General features: G+C 38.1%; 1 protein-coding gene across 1 annotated transcript; it reads left to right on the forward strand.

Annotated features, from left to right (window-relative positions):
- The first annotated feature begins 410 nt into the window (after window positions 1-410).
- MED30 (mediator complex subunit 30) lies at window positions 411-22,799 on the forward strand. Its single transcript, XM_049773540.1, has 4 exons — window positions 411-678; window positions 15,123-15,281; window positions 16,368-16,472; window positions 22,232-22,799. The coding sequence occupies exons 1-4, from the start codon at window positions 502-504 to the stop codon at window positions 22,325-22,327; spliced, it is 537 nt and encodes a 178-aa protein (XP_049629497.1). The 5' UTR covers window positions 411-501; the 3' UTR covers window positions 22,328-22,799.
- Window positions 22,800-23,656: the final 857 nt, after the last annotated feature.

Consider the following 23,656-nt stretch of genomic DNA (forward strand, 5'->3'; position numbering starts at 1 on the left):
CAGTATAAAATATACATGATCTATTAGTTTTCTCAATTCCAAAGACAGTTACCACTTGATTGCAAGTTTTATGCACATAAACAAGTGCTTCAACTCCTCTAAGCTTCACTTCAGCTGCAAATGACAGATGGCAAAGGCAGATGACAGTAACCTCCCCAAATCTCTCTCACTTACCTAACACTAACAAAACCCCAGCCAAGGCTGGGAAAGTCCTTCCGCCTCCCAGCACGCGACCCGCTCTGCCGAGCTTCTAACTCAGCCTCTAACTGGCTTCTCCACCTGTCTATCCACTCTGGCCGGCGAACAGATTCCCAGGCAAGTAGCGAGTGGGCGGCCTCCGGGTGACCTTGCGTGACGTGACGCCTGACGTCACGGCGGGCGGAAGTCCCGGCCGCTGTTTTGAAATTGGGCCGCCGGCTGCTTGCAGGCTGCTTTCCGCGCTGGGCCGACCGGCTTCCGTGCTTCCAGGCCCGGCGCCTGCCGGGGACTGCTGGGGACGCGATGTCCACGCCTCCCCTGGTGCCGTCGGGGATGGCGCTGGGGCCCTTCGCGGGCCCCCAAGCCCAGCAGGCCACTCGGGAGGTCAATACGGCCTCGCTCTGCCGCATCGGGCAGGAGACGGTCCAGGACATCGTGTACCGAACCATGGAGATTTTCCAGCTCCTCAGGAACATGCAGGTGGGAAGCGCGCTCCGGGGACCTCGGAGCGACCCTTGAATGTCGTGGGGTCTCCGTCTTTGGAATCACACGAATTTTAGATTTTGATGGACTCCAACATGTCGATTTGTCCCTTTAGATTTTGCTTTTAGTGTTGCACTTACCTCCAGGAGATAGCCATTTCTATCTGCTATTCTATTGTCCCTCATTTAAAGAATGTTTCCTAAGATCAGTTCCCAAGAAATTGGAAAGGTGATTTTTTTTCCCCATCCCATTCCGGGGAAATGAAGCCATTTTTTGTTTATTTTGCCTTTTTTTTAATTATTGCTTTTCTTTTCCTAGATATTCCCGAGTTCTGTAGTTCTCAGGCAAACAAATGTTAACTCTCAAATGTTGAACACTCGAAGAAACTCTAAAATGGAAATTTTGGCCCTTTTCTCCTGCCCATTAGTAATGATTTAAGTTTTAGTTAATCCTCTGATCGCCAATGGATTTTTGCCCTAAGGATCCTTGCCTTGCGGATTCTCCCACCTTGATCTCTCTATAGGGTGTCTTTATTCTCTTCACTTTGTCGTTTGAATACCACACATTTTAGATTTTGGTTTTGATTATAGATTGTCTATGTTTCTGTCTCTCTCTCTCTCTCTCTCTCATCCCTCCTTTTTCGACAATAATTTGCAAGATTGTTACTGAAGGGGTATCAATACTTAGCATTTTATCTCCTTTCAGCAGCCAATTCTTGCCCATTTAGAACTATCAATGTCATAGTTGACAGATAATTTTTATAGGGTGACTTATTTTCTTGGAAGACCTGGTGTTACATCAGTTACAACAAACGAGGCATTTTGATCACAAAGAAAACATTCATATTTCTGTTATTATTTATGATAAGATTGGTAGGTTGGGGCCATACTTAGCATAGCGGGTTTTGAAATCCTTAAAGATGAATTTCTTGATGCCCCCCCTTGATGCTTTAATATTAGTAAATGTTTGCTTTGTGTATCTTCTTTCTATATTGTAATATTGTAAAAGAAGGCTCAAGCCAAAAGGGGTTGCGAGTAAAAAACGTTCAGAGGTTCTGCACCCAGAGCTAAGTATGCTTCCCATTTTTGATAGGAGTCAGCTGGAAAATATGAGAAAACTTGGGGGCTCTAGGTTGCTTGCCTCCTACACAGTCCACCAAGGTTTGGTTCCCTGAGCCCTGCCTGAGCTGATCCTTAAATACAGAGCCAAGAGTAAGCCCTGAGCACTGTTGGATGTGTTCCCCAATTTCTACCCCCCCAAAATTAGGCTTATGTATTTGTAGAGGGAAAGCTTTCATTTATTGGATAAGTTAAAGCTTATAGTAATTTCTAATTCCACTTGAGAGGAGTTGGAGATATACAGTTGGTTTTACATACAATTTGACATATTTACAATGGTTCAAACTCCATCTTGTAATACTACTATAATACATCTCCTAATACTACTACTCAGTTCAGTGCTTTGCAGTTACCAAGGGCTATATGGGCCAAAGAGATGGCTGTGGCTCTGATAGTAGCTCCAATCATGCTGAGAACAATATTGCTAATGGTGCCAATTAAATTTATTAGGCTCTTGTGAATAGCCATTCATTCGTGCACCAAGACAGGAAAACATTCTTAGAAATCAGGTCACTTCTAAAAAATCAGGTCCTCTAGGAACATCACAGCCCCAAGACTGTCCATAGCTATTGCTCTCATGTTCAAAAAGATCCAAGTCTGCATACTCATTTACTGTCCTGTTTTGGTCTATGCAGGATTTTAGAGGATTAAGAAGCTGAATTGAGATATGTAATGGGGAAATTGGGTAGCCTCTAGACATTGTTAAATTCCCAAGGTTCATTTTTAGAGGCACAAAGAAAACATACCCTAATGAGATAAGGAACATTTTTCCTTCCAGATTCTGTTTATGAATTTCTTTATAGGTATTGAAATAAAGACGGAACATTCTCTGTTTGAGCAAAGAGGAAGGTGTCTGCTCTCCATAACAAAAGTTTTATTTAAAAAACTATCTTCAGGGGTAGGAGAGATAGGACAGAAGGTAGTGCACTTGCCTTACAGTCCCCAGCATGGCATATACATATGACCCCATGATCCTAGGAGTGATCCCTGAGCATAGAGCCAGAGATCAGCCCTGAGTCTTGCCAGGTGTGGCCTCCAAACAAGTAAACAAAGGAGTTTGCATCTGTTAGGATTTGTGGGAGAACAAAGTGAGGAAACAACCCTTATAGTTTAGTAAGAGCCAGTAATAGAAGTTGACAGTTTCTAGATACCTGTTTCCAACAAGCCTTTCCAGTTACATATTAGGAGTCAGGATGAAGCAGCGATTTCTTTTCCATGTGAAAGGTCTATTTTTAATGAGGTTAGTATGATAGAAGGGAGCTTGGATATGCCTGTTTGCCTATTAGAAATCCTGTGAGTGGTTGGTTACTCATGATGTTCAGCACTCAAATAGCACTCAGATAGATTACTTCCACCAAGGTTTGCTATCCTTGAACCAAAGTCTTTTAATACCATGGTGAACTTGCAGTGGGAAGAATATAGGAACAAACTAGCAGGGAAATGAAATGAAAAGCTTGTAGGTGCCATGTGAAGCTAATGATTATCAGATATACAAATAGAACCTAATTAATATGGGAAAGGGCAAAAAGAATAAAGTTATTACAGTGAAGGAAGGGTTCAAAATTGTTTGGAGTAAGGATTTGGGAAATTTCGAAGATGTTAGTAAGAAAGTTCAGGCATGAAACAATTAAGTTCTTTTAAACTTTCTTGAATTCCTTGGTTCTAACCTATCTAAAGTCAGAGTTGTGAGTACAAGGAAATATGGCTTATCCAGTGGATAATGTTAATTCACAAGAAACAATAATGCAGGAGGCCCTCGATAGAGCAAGGTCAATTTTATTTTATTTTATTTGTTGGGGGGGGGGGCACATCTATGACGCACAGGGGTTATTCCTGGCTATGTGTTCAGAAATCACTCCTGGCTTGGGGGACCATATGGGATGCCAGGGGATCGAACCACGTCCGTCCTAGATTAGTGCGTGCAAGGCAAATGCCCTACCACTTGCACCACTGCTCCGCATCCTGCTGATAAAGCCTGGAGATGCAAGACTTTAAAAGCAAAGAAGGGGTGGCTTCTCTTCATGTCTGTGTTTTCCCTTGACCATGTATCTTCTTTGCTTTTTTAACTGTGGAGAAGCCTATCTTCTCAAACACAGATGTTCTCTCACATCTTTCTAAGTGAGTTTCAATTAAAAAAAAAAACAAAACTATCTTGCTTTAGAAAAAAAGATGGGGATTGGGCCTAGGGACCAAGTGGTCTCAGGTGCATTGGGTGAAAAAACAATGGTCAGAACTAAATACCAAGCAAAAGTCAACAATAGAATCAAGAGACTCAAAATAACAAGCTAAATATAAAATGGACCTGTTGCACTGGTAGACCAGGGGGCTAAGAGAGGGTATGGGATGCATGCTGGGAACTCTGGTGGAGGGAGGTCAACACTGACCCTAATTCACTGTCACTATATGCCTGAAATTCAACTATGACGGACTTGTAATTCACAATGGTCTCAATAAAAAATAAAAAAAAAATACATACACAAATGAAGAAGAGGTTAATGACCTTGATCTAGAGTCTGGAGATTTGTATCTGGTAATTTAGCTTCTGAATTTTGAGTTTCATTGGGTCAAGGATATGAGGACCAATTGAGTGTTTATTAAAAGGAAAATATGAGGGGCTAGAGTGATAGTATTTCAGCTAGGGTTCCTGCCTTGCATGTGATCAATTCTTGGCTTCCCATATTGGTAATATGTTCCCTGTGAACACATGAATAGTTCTTCTACTTTAACATTATTCTTAAGTGTGTGTGAGTTCCCTGAAATAATTTAATGTGTCCTCATTTAAGTAAGAAGGCAGGATCATCTAACCCCCATCTGGATCTAAGTATACTCCTTGGTAAATGATAGTGATAATAGGGCTATTAACTGTTCTGTTAAGAAGCAAATGATAGTAATTTGCTTTGCAAAATTAATAGGTTCTTCCTTAGGATCCAGAAAGCCTTTAGTGATTATTAATAGTTCTGATTAACTCCAGGGAATGTAGGAAACTGAGGAGTTTCCATTCTTCCCAGGTTTAAACTGAAAAAGGATCTGTAGTGACTTGAATACTTGGAATTGGGAAGCTTCAGGATTCTCATTAAGAATGGAGTAGGGAGGGGCCGGAGAGATAGCATGGAGGTAGGGCATTTGCCTTGCATGCAGAAGGACGGTGGTTCAAATCCCGGCATCCCATATAGTCCCCTCGAGCCTGCCAGGAGCGATTTCTGAGCATAGAGCCAGGAATAACTCCTGAGCGCTGCTGTGTGAATGTGCCCCCTTTCCCCCCCAAAATAGAATGGAGTAGGGGAGAGCATTTTCCTTGCACACAGCCAACCCAGGATGAACCTGGGTTCTATTCCTAGGTTCTATTTCCAGCATCCCATATGGTCCCTTATGGTCCCCCAAGTCTGCCTGGAGCGATTTCTGAGCACAGAACCAGGAGTAACTTCTGAGCGCCTCTGGGTGTGCCCAAAAGCCAAAAGAAAAGAAAAAGATAAAAGAATGGAGTAGGACAGAAGGACAGACAGAAGCAAAACAAATAGTGTCAGCTTATTCCTCAATTTTTGTAAAATTTTTAGGAAAGCCAGACATTCTTAGTTTCATATTAGCTGCCTGAGGGAAGAGGGCAGTTTACCTTGGTTCGTTAAGAAAACTCACAATATGGATAAAATAATTTTCCCATTTCTTTATTTTTAAATTCTGTGGGATTTTGTTGTGGGTTTTTTTTTTTTTGTGTGTGTGTTTGTTTTTTGTTTCTGTTCTCAAGTGGGTGCACAAATAGGCCAATTTAGACATTCAAAAAGTCTCATTTAGCCAGTTGAAGCTTTAGGTCCCAGGTTAATTTGTGCTAATCTAAGAGTTGCATGAAGAATTTACATACTCTTTAAATATAATGTCAGCAGGAGTCCCAGAAGTAGGCTGCCCATCAGCCTTTCCTTTAGGAAGCTGTGAGTACATTATCAAGATCTTCTTACACCAGATGGGCTCACTAACCCAGCAGATGAATTGTGGGCAAGTGGTCACAGCTCCTCCAATAAAAAAAGATGTCTCGTGAGTTTGGATATTAAACTAGGCAGGAGGTTTGGACACAGAAGGACTTAATGCCAGAACCAGAGACTGACTTGCGTCCAAGGAGGAGCAGGATCGGTGGCAGCTGCTCCAGATCCCACTGCTGACAGAATGGAAGGTCAAACCAGAGAGGCAAATCTGAGGCTTTAAAAAAAACTTTTCTGGGGCTGGAGAGATAGCATGGAGGTAGGGCGTTTGCCTTTCATGTGGAAGGATGGTGGTTTGAATCCCGGCATCCCATAAGGTCCCCAGGAGTGATTTCTGAGCGTAGAGCCAGAGTAACCCCTGAGCACTGTTGGGTGTGATCCACCACCACCACCACCCCAAAAAAAGGAGTTTTCTTCTGAGTCAATTCCCTCTTCTAATATTGGGGTGATGAGAGATCACACATACCTATGGTTGTGTATGGCTCATATCTTTGGTTTTGGTGCAGGCCAAGGGTCACCCATAAGGTTGTAACTGCCATACCTTAAACTATGGTACTCGCTTGGCTCATTTATTTTTTCACAGTGCTTCCCCCAGGGCTTGCCTTTCTGGCCTTGGTGCTCACATACATCCAGAGGCTGTGGCCAGAAATAGATCACAGCTCCAGATATCACTGACAGCAGAACTACCAGGTGCACAAGGGTTGAACCTGAGGTTTTCACTCTAGCAAAGCAGGTGTTTCAGTCATCCATACATTCGTCTTTGACCCTAAGACAAAGCCTTTTTCAGAGTCAAGAATTGTGGACTAAGATCCAAAACACCAAGATGTTCTTGGAACATGCTCTGGAAATTCTGTTCAAGGCAGCTTTCAATTGTCAAAATAGGGACTGGGTGGGAAAATGGAAGGTTGGCTCTGTACAAGCTTTGAAAGAATAATGATGGTAGTTCACCAATATCTGAGAATACATGATGAGTTGCTAACCTAACCTCTTAGCTGAAACTTTATCCTTGGTGATCAGCAGAATGTGTGTTTTCTTGTGGTCCAGCACATTTACCTTGAAGTTGAAGGAGAAGAGTATAATGAACATAGATATCTGTCTCCTAATGGTCCACCAACTTGTTTTCAATGCCGTCTCTCAAGAGTGACATAAACGTTTTGAGATCTAGGTAGACTACAGAAGATAATATTTTTAATCTAGAAGAAGAGTGTAAATTCATTCTGCAGAGATTACTTCTAAGTCTTTATTTTAGAGAAACAAAACAGCTTTATATGTTTGTTTTGGTGTCACATCTAGCAGTGCTCAATGTCAACTTCTGGCTCTGCACTCAGATTAGTCCTGCCGGGGCTCTGAGGACAGTCTGTGATGCAGGGGATCAAACCAGATTGGCTGCATGCGAGGCAAGTATTTTACCTGCTGCTGTCCTTTTCCAGTGCCCCTCTTCCTTTTAATGTCATATTTCTGCATGAGGATCTGATAAAACCTAGTTTGACAAACACATGTTACATACATTTTAATTAAAATTCCAGATTTATGAATATTTCCCCAAGGATTTCTTCCTGCAGGAAGTATTCCTTTGGTTCTATTTATTACCCTTTAAGCCTTCAAAATATTCTGAAGTAATGTGTTTAGAATTCAAGAATAAAAATGACATTGGAAAAATGACACTGAGCATTTTCTCTTTCCTCTCTGCTAATTAGCCATTCCCTCTGTATAGGCTATGACTGTTAATGACTTTTATTGCTATTCTTGTATATCCTACATTTTCTACGCATATTCACCAAATGTATGTGTATCTATATATTCTTTTATTCCTCTTCTGCACAGATGAATATAGAATACATTCTATACAATATAGAATGTTAAACACAATATTTTCCACTTTTTTATTTAGTATATTTTGGGATTTAGTAATGCCCATACCAAAAATACTTTCTTTTCCTTTTAAGGTATGTAGTAATCTATTAATTTAGCCGTTTCTTTAGAGAATGACACTTGGGCTACTTTTAATGTCTGGCTTTATGTTGTAACAAGTAACTGCCTATACCAGTGAACTACCTACCCCATAAGGGGTGGAATGAGTTATGTGTGTACCTTGATTAAGACCAATACAGGCTCTGGTGTGCAGTTACATTTTTGGATCTTTGGTTCTTTGCCAGACAAAAAGCTACATTTATCTTAGTTTTGAGTTTTAGCATCTCTTTGGAATCATTTACATTTCCCTGTATTTCAAATTCTACACTCACAATTTTGATCTACATGGAATTTACCCCAGAATAAGTAGACTAGTTTGTGAGGGATGGACCCAGTTCTGCTTTGTTCAGTGCTGACTGAATAATTTGATTCTTCCATTGATTTCAGATGTTACTTTATGCAAATGAGTCTATTTCTGAATGTTCTATTTTATTCTACATAGTTGGCTGCCTGTCTTTGACTGTCATTTTTTCCTCTTTTTCCTTTCTTTTTTTGTTTTGGATGGGGGGTTTGAGCTAATACTCAATCTAGTGCTTAAAAAACTTCTCTGTTCCAGGGACGAACCTGTGCTTCCTGTTTGACACTAGCCCTTTGAAATGCCTGGCTTTCATGACTTATATTTATTAAGGTTCTAAGATATGTTTACATTATTTTTCAAAGTTTGCCTACTCCCACCCATATTTATTGTAGAATTCAGCTTTAGTTCATTTTTAAATAATTAGACAATGTATATTGATAAAAGGGCCAGAGAGGTGGCGCTAGAGGTAAGGTGTCTGCCTTGCAAATGCTAGCCAAGGAAGGACCGTGGTTCGATCCCCTGGCATTCCATATGGTCCCCCCAAGCCAGGGGCAATTTCTGAGCGCTTAGCCAGGAGTAACCCCTGAGCATCAAACGGGTGTGGCCCACAAACCCCCCCCCCAAAAAAAATAGAAGATAAGATACTAAATCTTACTCTAGCAAACCTTATAATCCAGTATCTCCAAATTTCTAATAGTCTGTTATCGAATATTTTATTTTTATTGTTGCTATTGTAATGAGAGATTTTTCTTCATCATTTTGTTTTAATGTGTGACAGTAAGACTATTTTCTGTTAGTATTTTAATTTGATTCTTTTTGTTGTTGTTGTTGTTGATGTACCATTGCATTATATTACCTAAGTTGTGTCTGGAATGACACTATAGTGTATTGGGTACTCCGCTAGAATCTCAGTCCCTCCTGAGCACCACTAGGAGTAATTGCAGAGTCAGGGTTAACCTCTTGGCCCCACTGGGTGTGACCCCCAAAACAACAACAACAACAACAACAAATTATTTAAGTTTCAGGTATGCATCATTATTAGTCCACATCTATAATCTATACATTATTTTCAGGTGCTTGCCTTGCTGATGGCCATTTGGGTTCAATCCCTACACCATATACTGTCCCCCTAAGAATAAGCCCCGAGCCCCACGAGTTGTGTTCTTGCCCTCCATTGACCCCCCCCCAAATAAAATAAAATACAGTGTTTTTTATGGCATGAACTTTAAAAGTTTTTTGTTTTAAATACACTTGTTTAATATTCATGTGCTTTTCTTTAAGATGCCACATATGAAATCATACCTTTATATGTTTATATGTTTATCAGCATCATTATTATTTGCCAGATACCTTTCATATTCATTCATTTTGAACTCATTTTTGAGTGTTTCACTAATTTGTTTTGTACAGTCTAATTGTATTTAGATGACTAAGTATTATATCAGCTTCATGAACTTGGTATATTCAGATCTTCCCCAAGTTTGGAGAAATTTTCAGCTGTTTCTTTAAATAGTCCTCTTTTCCTGTGGAAAGCTCATTATTCTTAAGTTGTTTTTCTTTTTTTTTTATTTTATTTTATTTATTTTTTTTATTTAAACACCTTGATTACATACATGATTGTGTTTGGGTTTCAGTCATGTAAAGAACACCACCCATCACCAGTGCAACATCCCCATCACCAATGTCCCAAGTCTCCCTCCTCCCCACCCAACCCCCGCCTGTACTCTAAACAGGCTCTCCATTTCCCTCATACATTCTCATTATTAGGAAAGTTCAAAATGTAGTTATTTCTCTAACTAAACTCATCACTCTTTGTGGTGAGCTTCCTGTGGTGAGCTGGAATTTCCAGCTCTTTTCTCTTTTGTGTCTGAAAATTATTATTGCAAGAATGTCTTTCATTTTTCTTAAAACCCATAGATGAGTGAGACCATTCTGCGTTTTTCTCTCTCTCTCTCTGACTTATTTCACTCAGCATAATAGATTCTGTGTACATCCATGTATAGGAAAATTTCATGACTTCTTCTCTCCTGACAGCTGCATAATATTCCATTGTGTATATGTACCACAGTTTCTTTAGCCATTCATCTGTTGAAGGGCATCTTGGTTGTTTCCAGAGTCTGGCTATGGTAAATAGTGCTGCAATGAATTAAGTTGTTTTTCTTTTTTTTTTGTTTTTTTTTTTTTTTTTTTGGTAGTTTTTGGGTCACACCCGGCAGTGCTCAGGGGTTACTCCTGGCTTCATGCTCAGAAATTGCTCCTGGCAGGCACGGGGGACCATATGGGACGCTGGGATTCGAACCGATGACCTCCTGCATGAAAGGCAAACGCCTTTCCTCCATGCTATCTCTCCAGCCCCTAAGTTGTTTTTCTTAAACTTATTTTATTAAACTCAAGTAGCCTTTCTTAATTTTTTTTTTTTTTTAAGTTTTTGGGTCACACCTGGTGGTGCTCAGGGGTTACTCCTGGTTGTCTGCTCAGAAATAGCTCCTGGCAGGCACGGGGACCATATGGGACACCGGAATTCGAACCAACCACCTTTGGTCCTGGATTGGCTGCTTGCAAGGCAAACGCCGCTGTGCTATCTCTCCAGGCCCGCCTTTCTTAATTTTTAAAATCAACTTTTTCTCATTTTACCTCAGTTATTTCTAGGTTTCTATCTTCAAGCTCCGGTATTTATTCTTCCATTACACCTACTCTATTTTTATAACTTTATGTAGTACACTGGATCTAGTTTATTGATTTCTCCACATCCTGAGTTTGTTAGTCCTATTTATAGCTTCAGTCTTTATCTTCTGCTTGCTAACTTTATCTTTTAGTTCACTGCATGACTTTTCTGAATTTCTCATATTTTTCTTACTGTTTTTCTGAGTTTTCTTGTATATCTCTGAACGTTTTCATCAGTTATTTTGAATTCTCTTAGATCATAAAGATCTTGTGGTTTCAAGAGAGCTTTTGTTCTCTCCTGTTTTTAGTTTTGTTTCCTGATTTCCCGTCTGCCCATCCATTATTAGTCTTATGTGCCACCTTTGAAATAATTCTTTTGTAATTTAAAAAATCACCTAGATCAGCAGCTAGAATGGAAATGCTTAATTTTCCTTATCCAACAATTTGTTTGTGGGTGATGGTAATTTCTGGCTTCTTTGGTTCTTTGGTGTGTTGTGGGTAAAATGGGGTGGTGAACAAGTTGATGCTGTGTCAGCAAGGAAGAGGAGCACACAGGCAGGGAAATATGAAGGTGTACAATTTGAAAGGTCTAAATCTGAGACTTGACTGTCAGGAAACTTGGGGACCTGAATACAAATCCTTATGGGTGAGAGAGAACAGTAGATCTAGAACCCTGCCTCTGTTCATATCTCTGTTACCTTCCTTGTTGGGGCCTTGGAATGCTTCATGTCTTCCTCATTAGGGTTCACTTGGGCTAAGGCACATACCTCCACATCACCTATACAGGACGCCCAAGAGGCTTTCCTTGGGATTGCTGGACAGGGATCTCCAGCCCTCCCAAGTTTCTACCGCCATTGCTGTGCATTTACTCTTCACCTATCACACACTGTCACACACTTTTGGGTCTCCATGGCGTCCCATCCAATGTAATGTCTATTATTCTTTGAGGGTTGGATAGCTTATCCTCACCCCTGGACTATAGATTTTTTTTTACTGATGGATCTTTAGTTGTTCATTTGTGAGGGAGAAACAAAGAATATCCTGAGACCAATCTTGGTGATATCACTTTATTATTTCAGTACCCACCTTTTTTATTTTATTGATTTTTTTTTTTTTTTTGGTTTTGGGCCACACCCGGCAGTGCTCAGGGGTTACTCCTGGCTGTCTGCTCAGAAATAGCTCCTGGCAGGCACGGGGGACCATATGGGACACCGAGATTCGAACCAACCACCTTTGGTCCGGGATCGGTTGCTTGCAAGGCAAACGCTGCTGTGCTATCTTTCCGGGCCCAATTTTATTGATTTTTGATGTATTTTATTGATGGTAAAACTATTTCATCCTTTATAAATAGTGGTAGTATACTACTTCCTTTGAAAAGTCTTGACTTCTCTCTGTCTCACAGTGTTTGCAGAACAGGTTTTGCTAGGCTTCAGTATATACAGACTTTTTCTGTTTCTATCTTTCATGAGGACACTATGCTTTTCACACTGTACAGGGCCCTGATTTTTAACCGAGATAAATATATTTTGTCATTTGCAGGGGTGGGAATGCATTTTTAAAGTTTTATGTTTTAACATTGAGTAGAAATAAAAAACAATCAGACTGAACACCAAATCTAAAGCCAACTACAACTGAAATGATAGTCAGTCTACAACAGGCTAGATACAGAAGGGACCACTTGTACTAACAGCCTGCGGGGCAAAGGAGGGTCGATATGGGATGCATGCTGGGAACAGGGGTGGAGGGAGGACAACATTGGTGGTGGGAATGCCCCTGATTCTATGTCACTATGTACCTGAAATACTACTGTGAATGATTTGTAATCCCCTTTGGTCAAAATAAAAATTATTAAAATAAAAAAAAGTTTTATGTTTTAATAATGGATGTTGAGTTCAGTTGAATTCCTTGTTATAGTCAGAGTGATCATATATTTATGAATCTTTATAGTATTCATAAGTGAGATGATTATTCATGAGCTTTACAGCTTAATACATACTATGGCATGTTTGGCACTGTTAATACTTTTCATAATGCGATAGAAAATGTGCCTCTTGTGTTCACTCTTTCTTAGCTTCTAGATTTGTACTTTACATTAGAAGTATGTGGTGAACTTTTACAATAAATTTATTGTTCTTTTCTTTAAGAAACTGATGTTGTGAAACTTAAAACCAGGTCTAGTAATAAGGTGAACTATAGGATGGTGATTTTTTTTGTATATTATTTTCTTTTTGAAAGGATCTATCAAGCATCTTGTTATGATACATACTTTTCTAGTGAATTTGACCTATAGATTTTAGGGTAAAATTACTGAAGTAAGCTAATTAATATTTTAAAATCTTCTTTGGGCTGGCGAGGTGGCGCTAGAGGTAAGGTGTCTGCCTTGCAAGCGCTAGCCAAGGAAAAACCGAGGTTCAATCCCCCACCCCCATGTCCCATTTGGTCCCCCCAAGCCAGGGCAATTTCTGAGTGCTTAGCCAGGAGTAACCCCTGAGCATCAAACGGGTGTGGCCCGAAAAAACAAACAAAAAAAATTCCTTCTGTTATACTAAATATGAGTCACAAATGTGTAATGTTTATAAACTCCAGTCATTACTACATTTAATATTTAGTTCATAATTTCTACTAAAACGCCAAAATGCTGGCATTGACTCCGTCATACAAAATGAAATTATTATTATAACCCAGGAAAGGAAAATAGAGTTTCTTTGAAATTTTAGCATCTATAGAAGTTCATAAAAATTATACATTTATTGGATAGTGAACAAGTTTTTTCTCGTCAAACTGTTTTAACTAATTTACTTAGCCTTTGATCTTTTATCACATTTCTAAGAGGTGTTATTCTCGGGATGTTGTAATAGTTGAGGATATAATTTCATATAATTTTAGAGGATCCTTGTTCTTAACTTATAGACCATTTCATTACAGGATATTTGGAAGTGACCGTTAAAAAGAAAATACATTATTCAGGACAGTCTGTCCTGTTTTTGTTTTTATTGACTTGAAATGGTAGAGTATCCAGTTTTATCTAAAAAATTTTATACCCTGTATTTTATTTCCTATCTAATCTCAAAAAATAAATGAACTGAGGTTTATAAAGACTAAATTTTTATACAATAGACAGCACTTAGTATCTTGTTTTTAAGACATTTTAGTCAAGTTAAGTATTTGAATTATGCTTTCAATAAAAACAACCTTATATACTAGAAAATATGGTTAAATACTGTTAAGACATAATATTATTACTTCTAACATTAGAATGATTTCACAGATTTTTTTTTTTTTTTTTTTGGTTTTTGGGTCGCACCTGGCAGCGCTCAGGGGTTACTCCTGACTCTATGCTCAGAAATTGCCCCTGGCAGGCAGAGGGGGGGACCATATGGGATGCCGGGATTTGAGGGATTTGAACCACTGTCCTTTTGTATGAAAGGCAAATGCCTTACTCCAGCTATCTCTCCAGTCCCTGATTTCACAGATCTTGAAGGAATAAACTATCATAGAGGTATACAGAGAAATGAAACTGTTGTACTGTGATTTAGCTGTGTACAAAAGATGTATAAGTTCTAAATTAGTAATAATCATTTTTCACTTATCTGATTAAGTCATCTCAATGTGTACTTTTATCTTTTTTTTTTTTTTTTTTTTTTTTTTGGTTTTTGGGTCACACCCGGCCGCACTCAGGGGTTACTCCTGGCTCTGTGCTCAGAAATTGCTCCTGGCAGGTTCAGGGGACCATATGGGATGCCGGGATTAGAACCACCGTCCTTCTGCATGCAAGGCAAACTCCTTACTTTCATGTTATATCTCCAGCCCTACTTTTATCTTTTAATAAAGTTCCTAAATTAAAAATGTAAGCATCTAAGATACAATTATGACATAAAGTTATTTGCAATAATTGATGAAGTTCAAGTATACTTTGAATTGCTCTTTTTTGTTTTGTTTTGGGGCCACACTCGACAGCACTCGGGTTACCCCTGACTCTGTGCTCAGAAGTTACTCCTGGTACACTTGGGGGGCCATATGGGATGCCAGGGATTGAACCCAGATCTGTCCTGGTGTCCACATGCAAGGCAAAGACCCTAACACTGCGCAATTGCTCTGACCCCTTGCATTGCTCTTGTTTCTGTTTTAAAGTAAAACTTTTGACTTGTTCCTTCAACATCTTATCATATTTAAGGTACTTTGGGGATAACTTTTGCAGTCATAGTAGCATACTTTTTAACCAAAAAGTCCTGATCTTTACTTTTTTAACAATTACTTTTAAAATTGAATTTTCTGTTTTGTTTCTATTTTTCCCACAATCAGATAGTCCACTGGGAGTTAGGCAATGCCAGGGATCAAACTCAGGGCTTAAATATAGTTTGCTAGATTTACTTCCAGAAAAATCTTGATTTTCATAATATTTTTTTCTGTCTATTAAAGCTGCCAAATGGAGTCACATACCATACAGGAACGTATCAAGACCGGCTAGCAAAGCTACAGGACCATCTTCGCCAGCTTTCTATTCTCTTCAGGAAATTGAGATTAGTTTATGACAAATGCAATGAAAACTGCGGAGGAATGGATCCCATTCCAGTAGAGGCAAGTTTTATTGGGAGATAGAGGATGAGGATAAGAGATGAGAGTCGCTATATGTTTGTGATTTTTTATTACAGTATTTCCAGATTTTGAGCTACATTTATTCCCCTTTGACAGTAAAGATGCACTGTTTTATATTTTTGTGGTATTTTTTCCTGTTACAAATTTCTTGAATGTTAGCATCTAAATTTTAACAATTTTATTGTTATTGAGAAGAGGGAGTTGGCTGGCTGTGGTGGGTTTTTTGTTTGTTTGTTTGTTTGTTTTTGTTGGGGTTTTTTTTGGTGGCTGTCAAATACACCATAAATCAATGCATAAGGTTTTCATTTCAGTAGTCTGATGAAATAGTAGTAGGGTAGATAAGATGCTTGCCTGGCATGTGGCTGATCCATGCTTGATCCCTGGCAACATTTATGGTCCCCTAAATTCTCCAACCTTGCTCCCTGAGAACAGTCAGGAGTAAGCCGTGACCACCACCAAGTGTCAAAAACGAACAAACAAACAAATAAACAAAGGAAATGAGGACTCAGGACCAACTGGGTTTACCAAATGAAAGACAAGCACCATCCCTCTATATTCTCTTTTTGACCCTATAATCCATATATTACAAGTCCTTCCTGATATAGATGAAGGAAAATCCTGTCCTAACTGAGTGGACTAAATGTCATTTTGATGTGTCTGGCAGTGATTAAATGTAGGGGTGATTCTTTGTGTGTTTTGGGCCACACCTGGCGGCACTAGGGTTACTCCTGGCTCTGTTCTCAGAAATCACTCCTGGCTTGAGGACCATATGATATGCCAAGGATCAAACCCAGGTCCATTCTGAGTTAGCCACTTGCAAGGCAAACGCCCTACCATTGAGCTACCACTCCGGCCCCTCACAAAGATTATTTTGTAAAAGAAACTTCAGCAGCTAATTTACACAGTGGATTAGGAAGTGGCCTTCTCATCATCTGAATTAATTTTTATGCTATTGAAAGCATTTTAAGCATATCTTTGTATATTGTGCATTTTACTTTTGTACATTGTTTCTATCAGTGTAATTGTGAATTGTATTGTTTTGGTTTAATTTTGGATTTTCACTCCCAGCAACTCATTCCATTTGTGGAAGAAGATGGCTCAAAGAATGAGGATCACAGTGGCCCAACTCGATTTGCCAGTGAAGAAAGGCGTGAAATTGCGGAAGTAAATAAGGTAGGTTATTACTCTACATTTTATAAGGCAGAATTATTAATAATATATACCACATCTCCTAATATAACTGAGAAACATAATTTATAGTATTATATGGAATTAAATATAATTTCTTGAGTTAGAAGTTGTTTCTGTTACTAGTGTAGAATTAGAGTACAAAATAGAACAAGCAGAATAACAATGGAAATAGAGGGGAGAGTGCAGAATTCATGAGAGAAAGTTCTTTGTAAAGAACTCAGATACAGGTTTTTTCCTGGACAAAACTCTAGCTACTGTGTGTTTGAACCAAGAAAAGATAAAAATTTACAAATAAAAAATATTTGCTATATTGATTGCTAAATACTTTTATAAAAGATAGGTTCATTCTGTGCTATAAACATGCTTAAGGCCCCAAGCTTCCAAGCCTGCCATAACTGAACAAATAACACGGTGAATAAAACTGCCAATCTCACTTATAAATATACACCCAACTCTGCTGCTGAAATTGAATTTATGAGTACCAACAGTTAGTCCACCACAGCCAGAAAGGGTTCTCTAAGGTATGTCAGTGTGATTCAGTTTATGTATATAAAATGTAGTTCAGTAAATTGGAAGAGATATTTTTCCTCATATCTAGAAGTCATTTGATAAGAATTCAACTATTGGTATTTTACAGAATGTGTAGAAAACTGGTAACAAGATAGCCTTTTTTTTTTTTTTTTTTTTTTTTTTTTTAGGTTTTTGGGCCACACCCATTTGACGCTCAGGGGTTACTCCTGGCTATGTGCTCAGAAATCGCCCCTGGCTTGGGGGGACCATATGGGACGCCGGGGGATCGAACCACTGTCCGTCCTATGCTAGCGCTTGCAAGGCAGACACCTTACCTCTAGCGCCACCTTCCCGGCCCCAAGATAGCCTTTTTTAACATCTTATTTCAGATAGCATATTTTATGCAGGCGAAATAAAACCGTTCAGCAGTTATAAAATAAGATGTTTTATATCACTGTTTGATTTAGAAATTGAATAAGATAAACAGCAAAGAAAGCTTCAAGGAATGAGATTTGGAAACTTAAGTTTGTTAAATTGTCCATGTTATAACTCCAGCTTACAATTACTCCAGTTTATCAGTTGATAAACAACTGGATGTATTTAGTCAGAGTTCAATTAGAAGGATTTATACAAAATAGATAAAATTTGTATAATTTTAAACCAATTAGATATGAGATTCATAATGGTAAGAAATAGGCATTCTCAAGATGTGATTATTACTTAGATAAAACATGAGAAGCGGGGCCCGGAGAGATGGCACAGCAGCGTTTGCCTTGCAAGCAGCCAATCCAGGACCAAAGGTGGTTGGTTCGAATTCCGGTGTCCCATATGGTCCCCTGTGCCTGCCAGGAGCTATTTCTGAGCAGACAGCCAGGAGTAACCCCTGAGCACTGCCGGGTGTGGCCCAAACCCCCCCCCCCCAAAAAAAAAGAGAGGCTTTCCAAATTTTTGTGCAGATTTTATATTCTAAAAAATTTCCATCTTTATTACTTGTTTTAATTCAGTATCACTCAGAACCAAATATAAATTTTTCCTTGAGATTATATTAAACTTCTAAAGGATATACTATCAATAATCAAGCAGTTTTAAAAATTAAAACATATTATGACAATTTTAACTTAATTTCACTATTGGAAATTAGAACTGCTATTGTCACAACCTCACAACAAGTGAATTGCAAAGGAGGGGACAGAAAGAAGCCAAAAATAATTATTTTTTAAAGCAACAGAGTTCTGCGTCTTTGTTAATGGCCAGTTTACAAGAGAACTTAGAAACATGTTAACATTGGGTGCCAACAATGAATAAATTTTTGAGTCAGTCCACCAAAACTTAACTAAATTTCACAGAGTGCTGTTGTACTCTTTGGCATTTTGGAGATTTTGCTTTTATTTTGTATTGTTGTAGATCACACCCGGCAGTGCTCAATGCTTATTTCTGGCACATGCTCAGGGATCACTCCTGGCAGGGCTCAGGGGGCCATATGGGATGCCAGATCAAATCCCAGCCTTCTGAATGCCAGGCAAGTGCCATAACCATGTGCTGCCTCTCCTGCCCCATGTCCCTTCAGTTTTTATCCACCCTTACTCAGAGATTTTGTGATGTCCGCTCTCTCTAATCTCTTTAGACTGAGCCTCTCATTGTTTTTTGTTTTGTTTTTGGGTCACACTCAGTGGTGCTCAGGGGTTACTCCTGGCTCTGCACTCAGAAGTCTCTTCTGGCAGACATGGGGAACCATGTGGAATGCCAGGATTTGAATCACCATCTGTTCGAGTCAGCTGCATGCAAGGCAAACGCCCTACTGCTGTGCTATCTCTCTAGCCCCATCAGTGTTGTTTTAATGTCATTCTACTCATCACGTGGGTGGCCTTTCCCTCTCTTTTTGCTAATTTACTCCTTTCCCTTTTACTTTGTCTTAAAATATATCAGTTCTCATCACTTACATGTTTTCTGATCATTTTATTTGTGCATTGAGAAAGAGATGAAGCCTGAACTAATTGATGTTTATCTATCACAGATTTATTTCTTTGCACAGTACAAAGCTGACACTTGAAGAGGACAGGTACACCTCTACAGGAATTTAAATGGTACAAACAAATTTTAAGCTGGGTGTGACCCAAACCCCCCCACCCCAAATATTATAATATTTAGGGGCTGGAGCAATAACACAGCGGTAAGGTGTTTTCCTTTCATGCAACCAACACAGGACGGACCAGTGGTTCAAATCCCAGCATCCCATATGGTCCCTGAGCCTGCCAGGAACCACCCCGAGTGCCACCAGGTGTGACCCAAAAACAAAAACAATAAAAAAAGATTATAACATACAGGGACCAGTGCATATAGGGCACTTGTCTTACATGCATTTTATGTACCCTTAGTTGACTCAGTCACTTAAAAAAAAAAATCTTCCTGGGAGAGAGCACAGCGGCGTTTGCCTTGCAAGCAGCCGATCCAGGACCAAAGGTGGTTGGTTCGAATTCCGGTGTCCCATATGGTCCCCTGTGCCTGCCAGGAGCTATTTCTGAGCAGACAGCCAGGAGTAACCCCTGAGCACCGCCGGGTGTGGCCCAAAAACCAAAAACAAACAAACAAACAAAAAAACTTCCTATATAGGACGAGAGAAATATTACAGAAATAGGTCGCTGGAGCCTGCCAGGAGCAATTTCTGAGTGTAGAGCCAGGGGTAACCCCTGAGTGCTGCTGTGTGTGACCAAAAACAAAAACAAACAAAAAAAATTACAAAAATGATAGGTGTGACTTTCATGTGTCCTCCCCTAGTTCCATCCTTGTGGCATTCCCCCAGCCACTAATGAAATGACCAACAAAAATAAATAAAAACTATTAAAAAGATAAAAATATTACTATATCATATACTTGAAATTGTACCAAACATACCGATATTATATTTGCTCTTTAATCTTATATAGCGTTATCCTGTTTTTAACCAAGATTATTTATACCACCAGTATATTATTATTATAAATATATTTATATTAGTATTATAAACTAGGGTTATTATTTAAATATTTTTCTTTCCATATATTCTGGGATCCATAAGTTCTTATATCCAAGGATATCATAATGTTTTGAAGACATCAGAATTCTGTTTTACTTAGGGCTATTCTGTTGCTGCTAAAACTATGAAATAAAAAATAAATAAATAAATAAAAGATGACTGTGAGCTGACATAATTGAGTTCTTGTATTTAAAAATTAAAACATTTCTAACCAATTTTTACCATATTTATGAATCTTAAATTACATGGTATGGCTTGGCACAACATTTTTTTAATGAATCTACTTACACATTCATCTGTTAATGTAACAAATTAATCACAGCTGATGGATTTTGATAATAGCAGCTGTCAATCTCTGTTAAAATCAATCAGTGACAAGATTGTATATATTAAATCCTGTACCATGTCATGAAAATTTATTTACATTTTAACTGCTGATAAGCAGAACTGTCAGTTTTGTTGTTAGTTTTATGATGTATTTTGACTAGGTATTTTACTTGTAAACTTTTAGAATTTGAGGCATCTTTGAGGAAAAGGTATCCTCTTCTTTGTAATTAATTTTTAAATTATTGCCCAAAGTCAATACCTTAAATAGCTTATATTTTTCAGTTCTTATTTTTTTAAGGAGGCTGGTTTTTTACAAAACTGCAGGTATATCAGAATTTATATTTCCAAATACATACTAAGACTTGCTAGTTAGTGTTCATCTAGTCATCTGAGTCCTTCATACTAAATTATGTACTTGTTAAAATGATTGCTACCTAATGACAATAGAAATTTACACAACCCTTCAAAACAAAGACATGCTTTTTTGAAAACAGAACAAGAAATTCTATAACCAAAATAATAACTCTCTTTTTTTTTTTTTTTTTTTTGGTTTTGGGGCCACACCAGACGGTGCTCAGGGGTTACTCCTGGCTGTCTGCTCAGAAATAGCTCCTGGCAGGCACGGGGGACCATATGGGACACTGGGATTTGAACCAACCACCTTTGGTTCTGGATCAGCTGCTTGCAAGGCAAACGCTGCTGTGCTATCTCTCCGGGCCCAATAATAACTCTTTTCCCCAAACATGTTAATGTAAATTTTATTACCAATGATTGCAATTGTGCTTTTATTCTTTTAAGTATAACTTATATAACTTATATTTAGTTGACCTCAGTAAACTTTGTTTCTGTTTTACATTTGTAATTTCTTGTTCATCCCCTTCAAGCTTTGTGTTAACTCCTAATTCTAAGAAGTAGTAATATAATAACTTGTTTATTAAAAAATCAAAATGTAAAATTGTATGTCCATTTTGGGGACCAGGGTGGGGTTGTGCATTGAGACATAGAGAAAGCAGACTCACTAGTGAAGTGTATGGTATCAGAGCATTGTAAACATGAAACCCTATCAAAAATACTGTTGTAATATCAGTGCCTAAATATTCCATTCTAATGAACTTATATTACCTGATCTGTAGGTATTTTAATATAGTACTTTCGAATGTATTATTTCCAAAAATATATCGAATAGTATTAAAACTGGAAAATATTTTGACTAAGAATTTTCAATATTTTATTTTACCAAAGCATCCCTTTATTTACTTTATACATTTTGAAGAAAAGGTGCTTTATGAAGTTTATAAATGTTGAGGACTGATGCTTGTCTTCAGATTTTAGACATAGATTGTACTTTGTCCTATGAGCACATAGTGATTGTTTTGATTTTGGAAGATCATTTGCATTAGGCCTTGCATTTTTATCATACTTTCCTGTATTGACAGTTGGCTCTGTGTAGACCAGCAATACTTGTTGTATGCTAGACTGATATCTTAGAATAGTATGACACTTTACATGAACCAATAAATGTTTTCTTTGGTTTGTGAAATTCTCACTCTTCTATCTTAGGAAGTAAATTCAATTATGATTTGTTTTTTGCAAGGAAAACTGAGGTCCAGAGAGTAATTTGGACATTATGCATTTAAATAGTGAAGGAACTGAGAGAAAAATCCTGGTTTTCAAAGTTGTGCTTTTGACAGTGGTGTTATGTTGCCTTTGGAAAACCTATATATTTGACATTCGCTAACAAATATTTAGCTTATGTTATATGTCACCAGAAAAAAGATTGAAACCTAAAATTTTTAAGATAACATTTAATTTAATTAATTTAAAATGCATAGAATTCTACCTCCATGGCCTATATTTTTTAAAAGTTATTAATAATGTTTTATTTCTACAGAAACTCAAACAGAAGAATCAACAGCTGAAGCAAATTATGGATCAATTACGAAATCTCATCTGGGATATAAATGCCATGTTGGCAATGAGAAACTAAACTGATATTTAAATTTCCTGCTTTTATACATATTTTATAATTTTCCACAGGCATATTTTTCCTTTTGAAGATGATCAGCTTTGTGTTTATTTTATATTTTTGAGGAGAGGATCCCCATATTCAGTGGTGCTCAGGGGTTACTCCGACTCTGTACTCATGGATCACTTTGGCAGATACAAGGGTCAGTATGGGGGTTGGGGATCAAATATGGGTCAGCTGCATGCAAGGCAAAGAACCTACCATCTGTACTATCACTTAGACTCTATCAGCTTTGGTTTCGTACCTAGAATTGAAGTTCTTGTTTTTACATTGTAGTTTATACTGTTTATCAGTAGTTTATAAACTATTAACTGTGCAAAAAAAATTGTTAACAACATTTAGGGGGTATGCTGTGGTTCCCCATTAACTGAATAATTTGTTTTATAAAAGCAAATAAATGTTTGTAAAAAAATTTTTTTACATTGATTGGTGAGGATGGTTTTGCTTTTTTTTTTGCCTCATTTAATTTTATTAAAACATATTACAGTAGTACTTGCAGGATAAAATAATTCTTTTTTTCTTCTTGGTTTTTGGGCCACATTTGGCAGCACTTGGCTCTTTTTTTAATTTTTTATTTTAATTTCCTGGCTCTTTTTTTAATTTTTTATTTTATGAGGACAAAAATGCAAAAAAAGAGGACAAGGTGAAGTTACAGTGGGAAGACATTCACCCATAAACAGAATTCTCAGAAGAAATCCCCTTGCTGACACCTTAATTTTGAACTTTCAGCCAAAAAAACATTAAGAAAAATAAAACAAAACACATGCACAATTACTTTGTTCCTCAAGTCCCCAGACTGTAGTACATTATAACATTTCTTAGCAGTACACAGAAAGCAATCTAAAGCCACAAAATTTATATGACTCCTTTAAAATTGAAGGCATAGTATTTTTCTTACAGTTCCATGCACATTAATTTAAGTTAACCTCAAAAGTTTAAGTGGGTTTTTTAAGGATTAGAGTTAAAGGAAGGAGCACAGCAAAAACAGTGTTAGAGTGGCAATTGTTGTTTGCATAGGCCCAGCAAAATATGGGGGACATGGAAAGGAAAAGCCTTGGCCTAAATATAAGAAGACCTTAGCTATGAAGTTTTCTGGCATAAGACCAACTCTAGGCTCAGGCATACTAGATTTTTCAACCCAAGTCATTATCTGTATGTAGTACCAATACACTTTTATTTTTCACACAGTCACTGTTGTTGGTGTCAGCAACTAAAGATCCTGGAATTTGTGCATATCCTACATCGAAGTCAGGATGATGTGGAGCATCCTCTAGTTACACCTTACAATTA

The sequence above is a fragment of the Suncus etruscus genome, chromosome 5 (assembly GCF_024139225.1).
Source record: "Suncus etruscus isolate mSunEtr1 chromosome 5, mSunEtr1.pri.cur, whole genome shotgun sequence".
Classification (NCBI taxonomy): Eukaryota; Metazoa; Chordata; class Mammalia; order Eulipotyphla; family Soricidae; genus Suncus; species Suncus etruscus.

What these genes read in the sequence shown, in the direction of transcription:
- MED30 (XM_049773540.1), top strand. Translation starts at nt 502, where the DNA reads ATGTCCACGCCTCCCCTGGTGCCGTCGGGGATGGCGCTGGGGCCCTTC. An exon ending in AGCTCCTCAGGAACATGCAG is followed by an intron (nt 679 to 15,122) that starts GTGGGAAGCGCG and finishes TGTCTATTAAAG; the next exon opens with CTGCCAAATGGAGTCACATA. An exon ending in AAATTGCGGAAGTAAATAAG is followed by an intron (nt 16,473 to 22,231) that starts GTAGGTTATTAC and finishes TTATTTCTACAG; the next exon opens with AAACTCAAACAGAAGAATCA.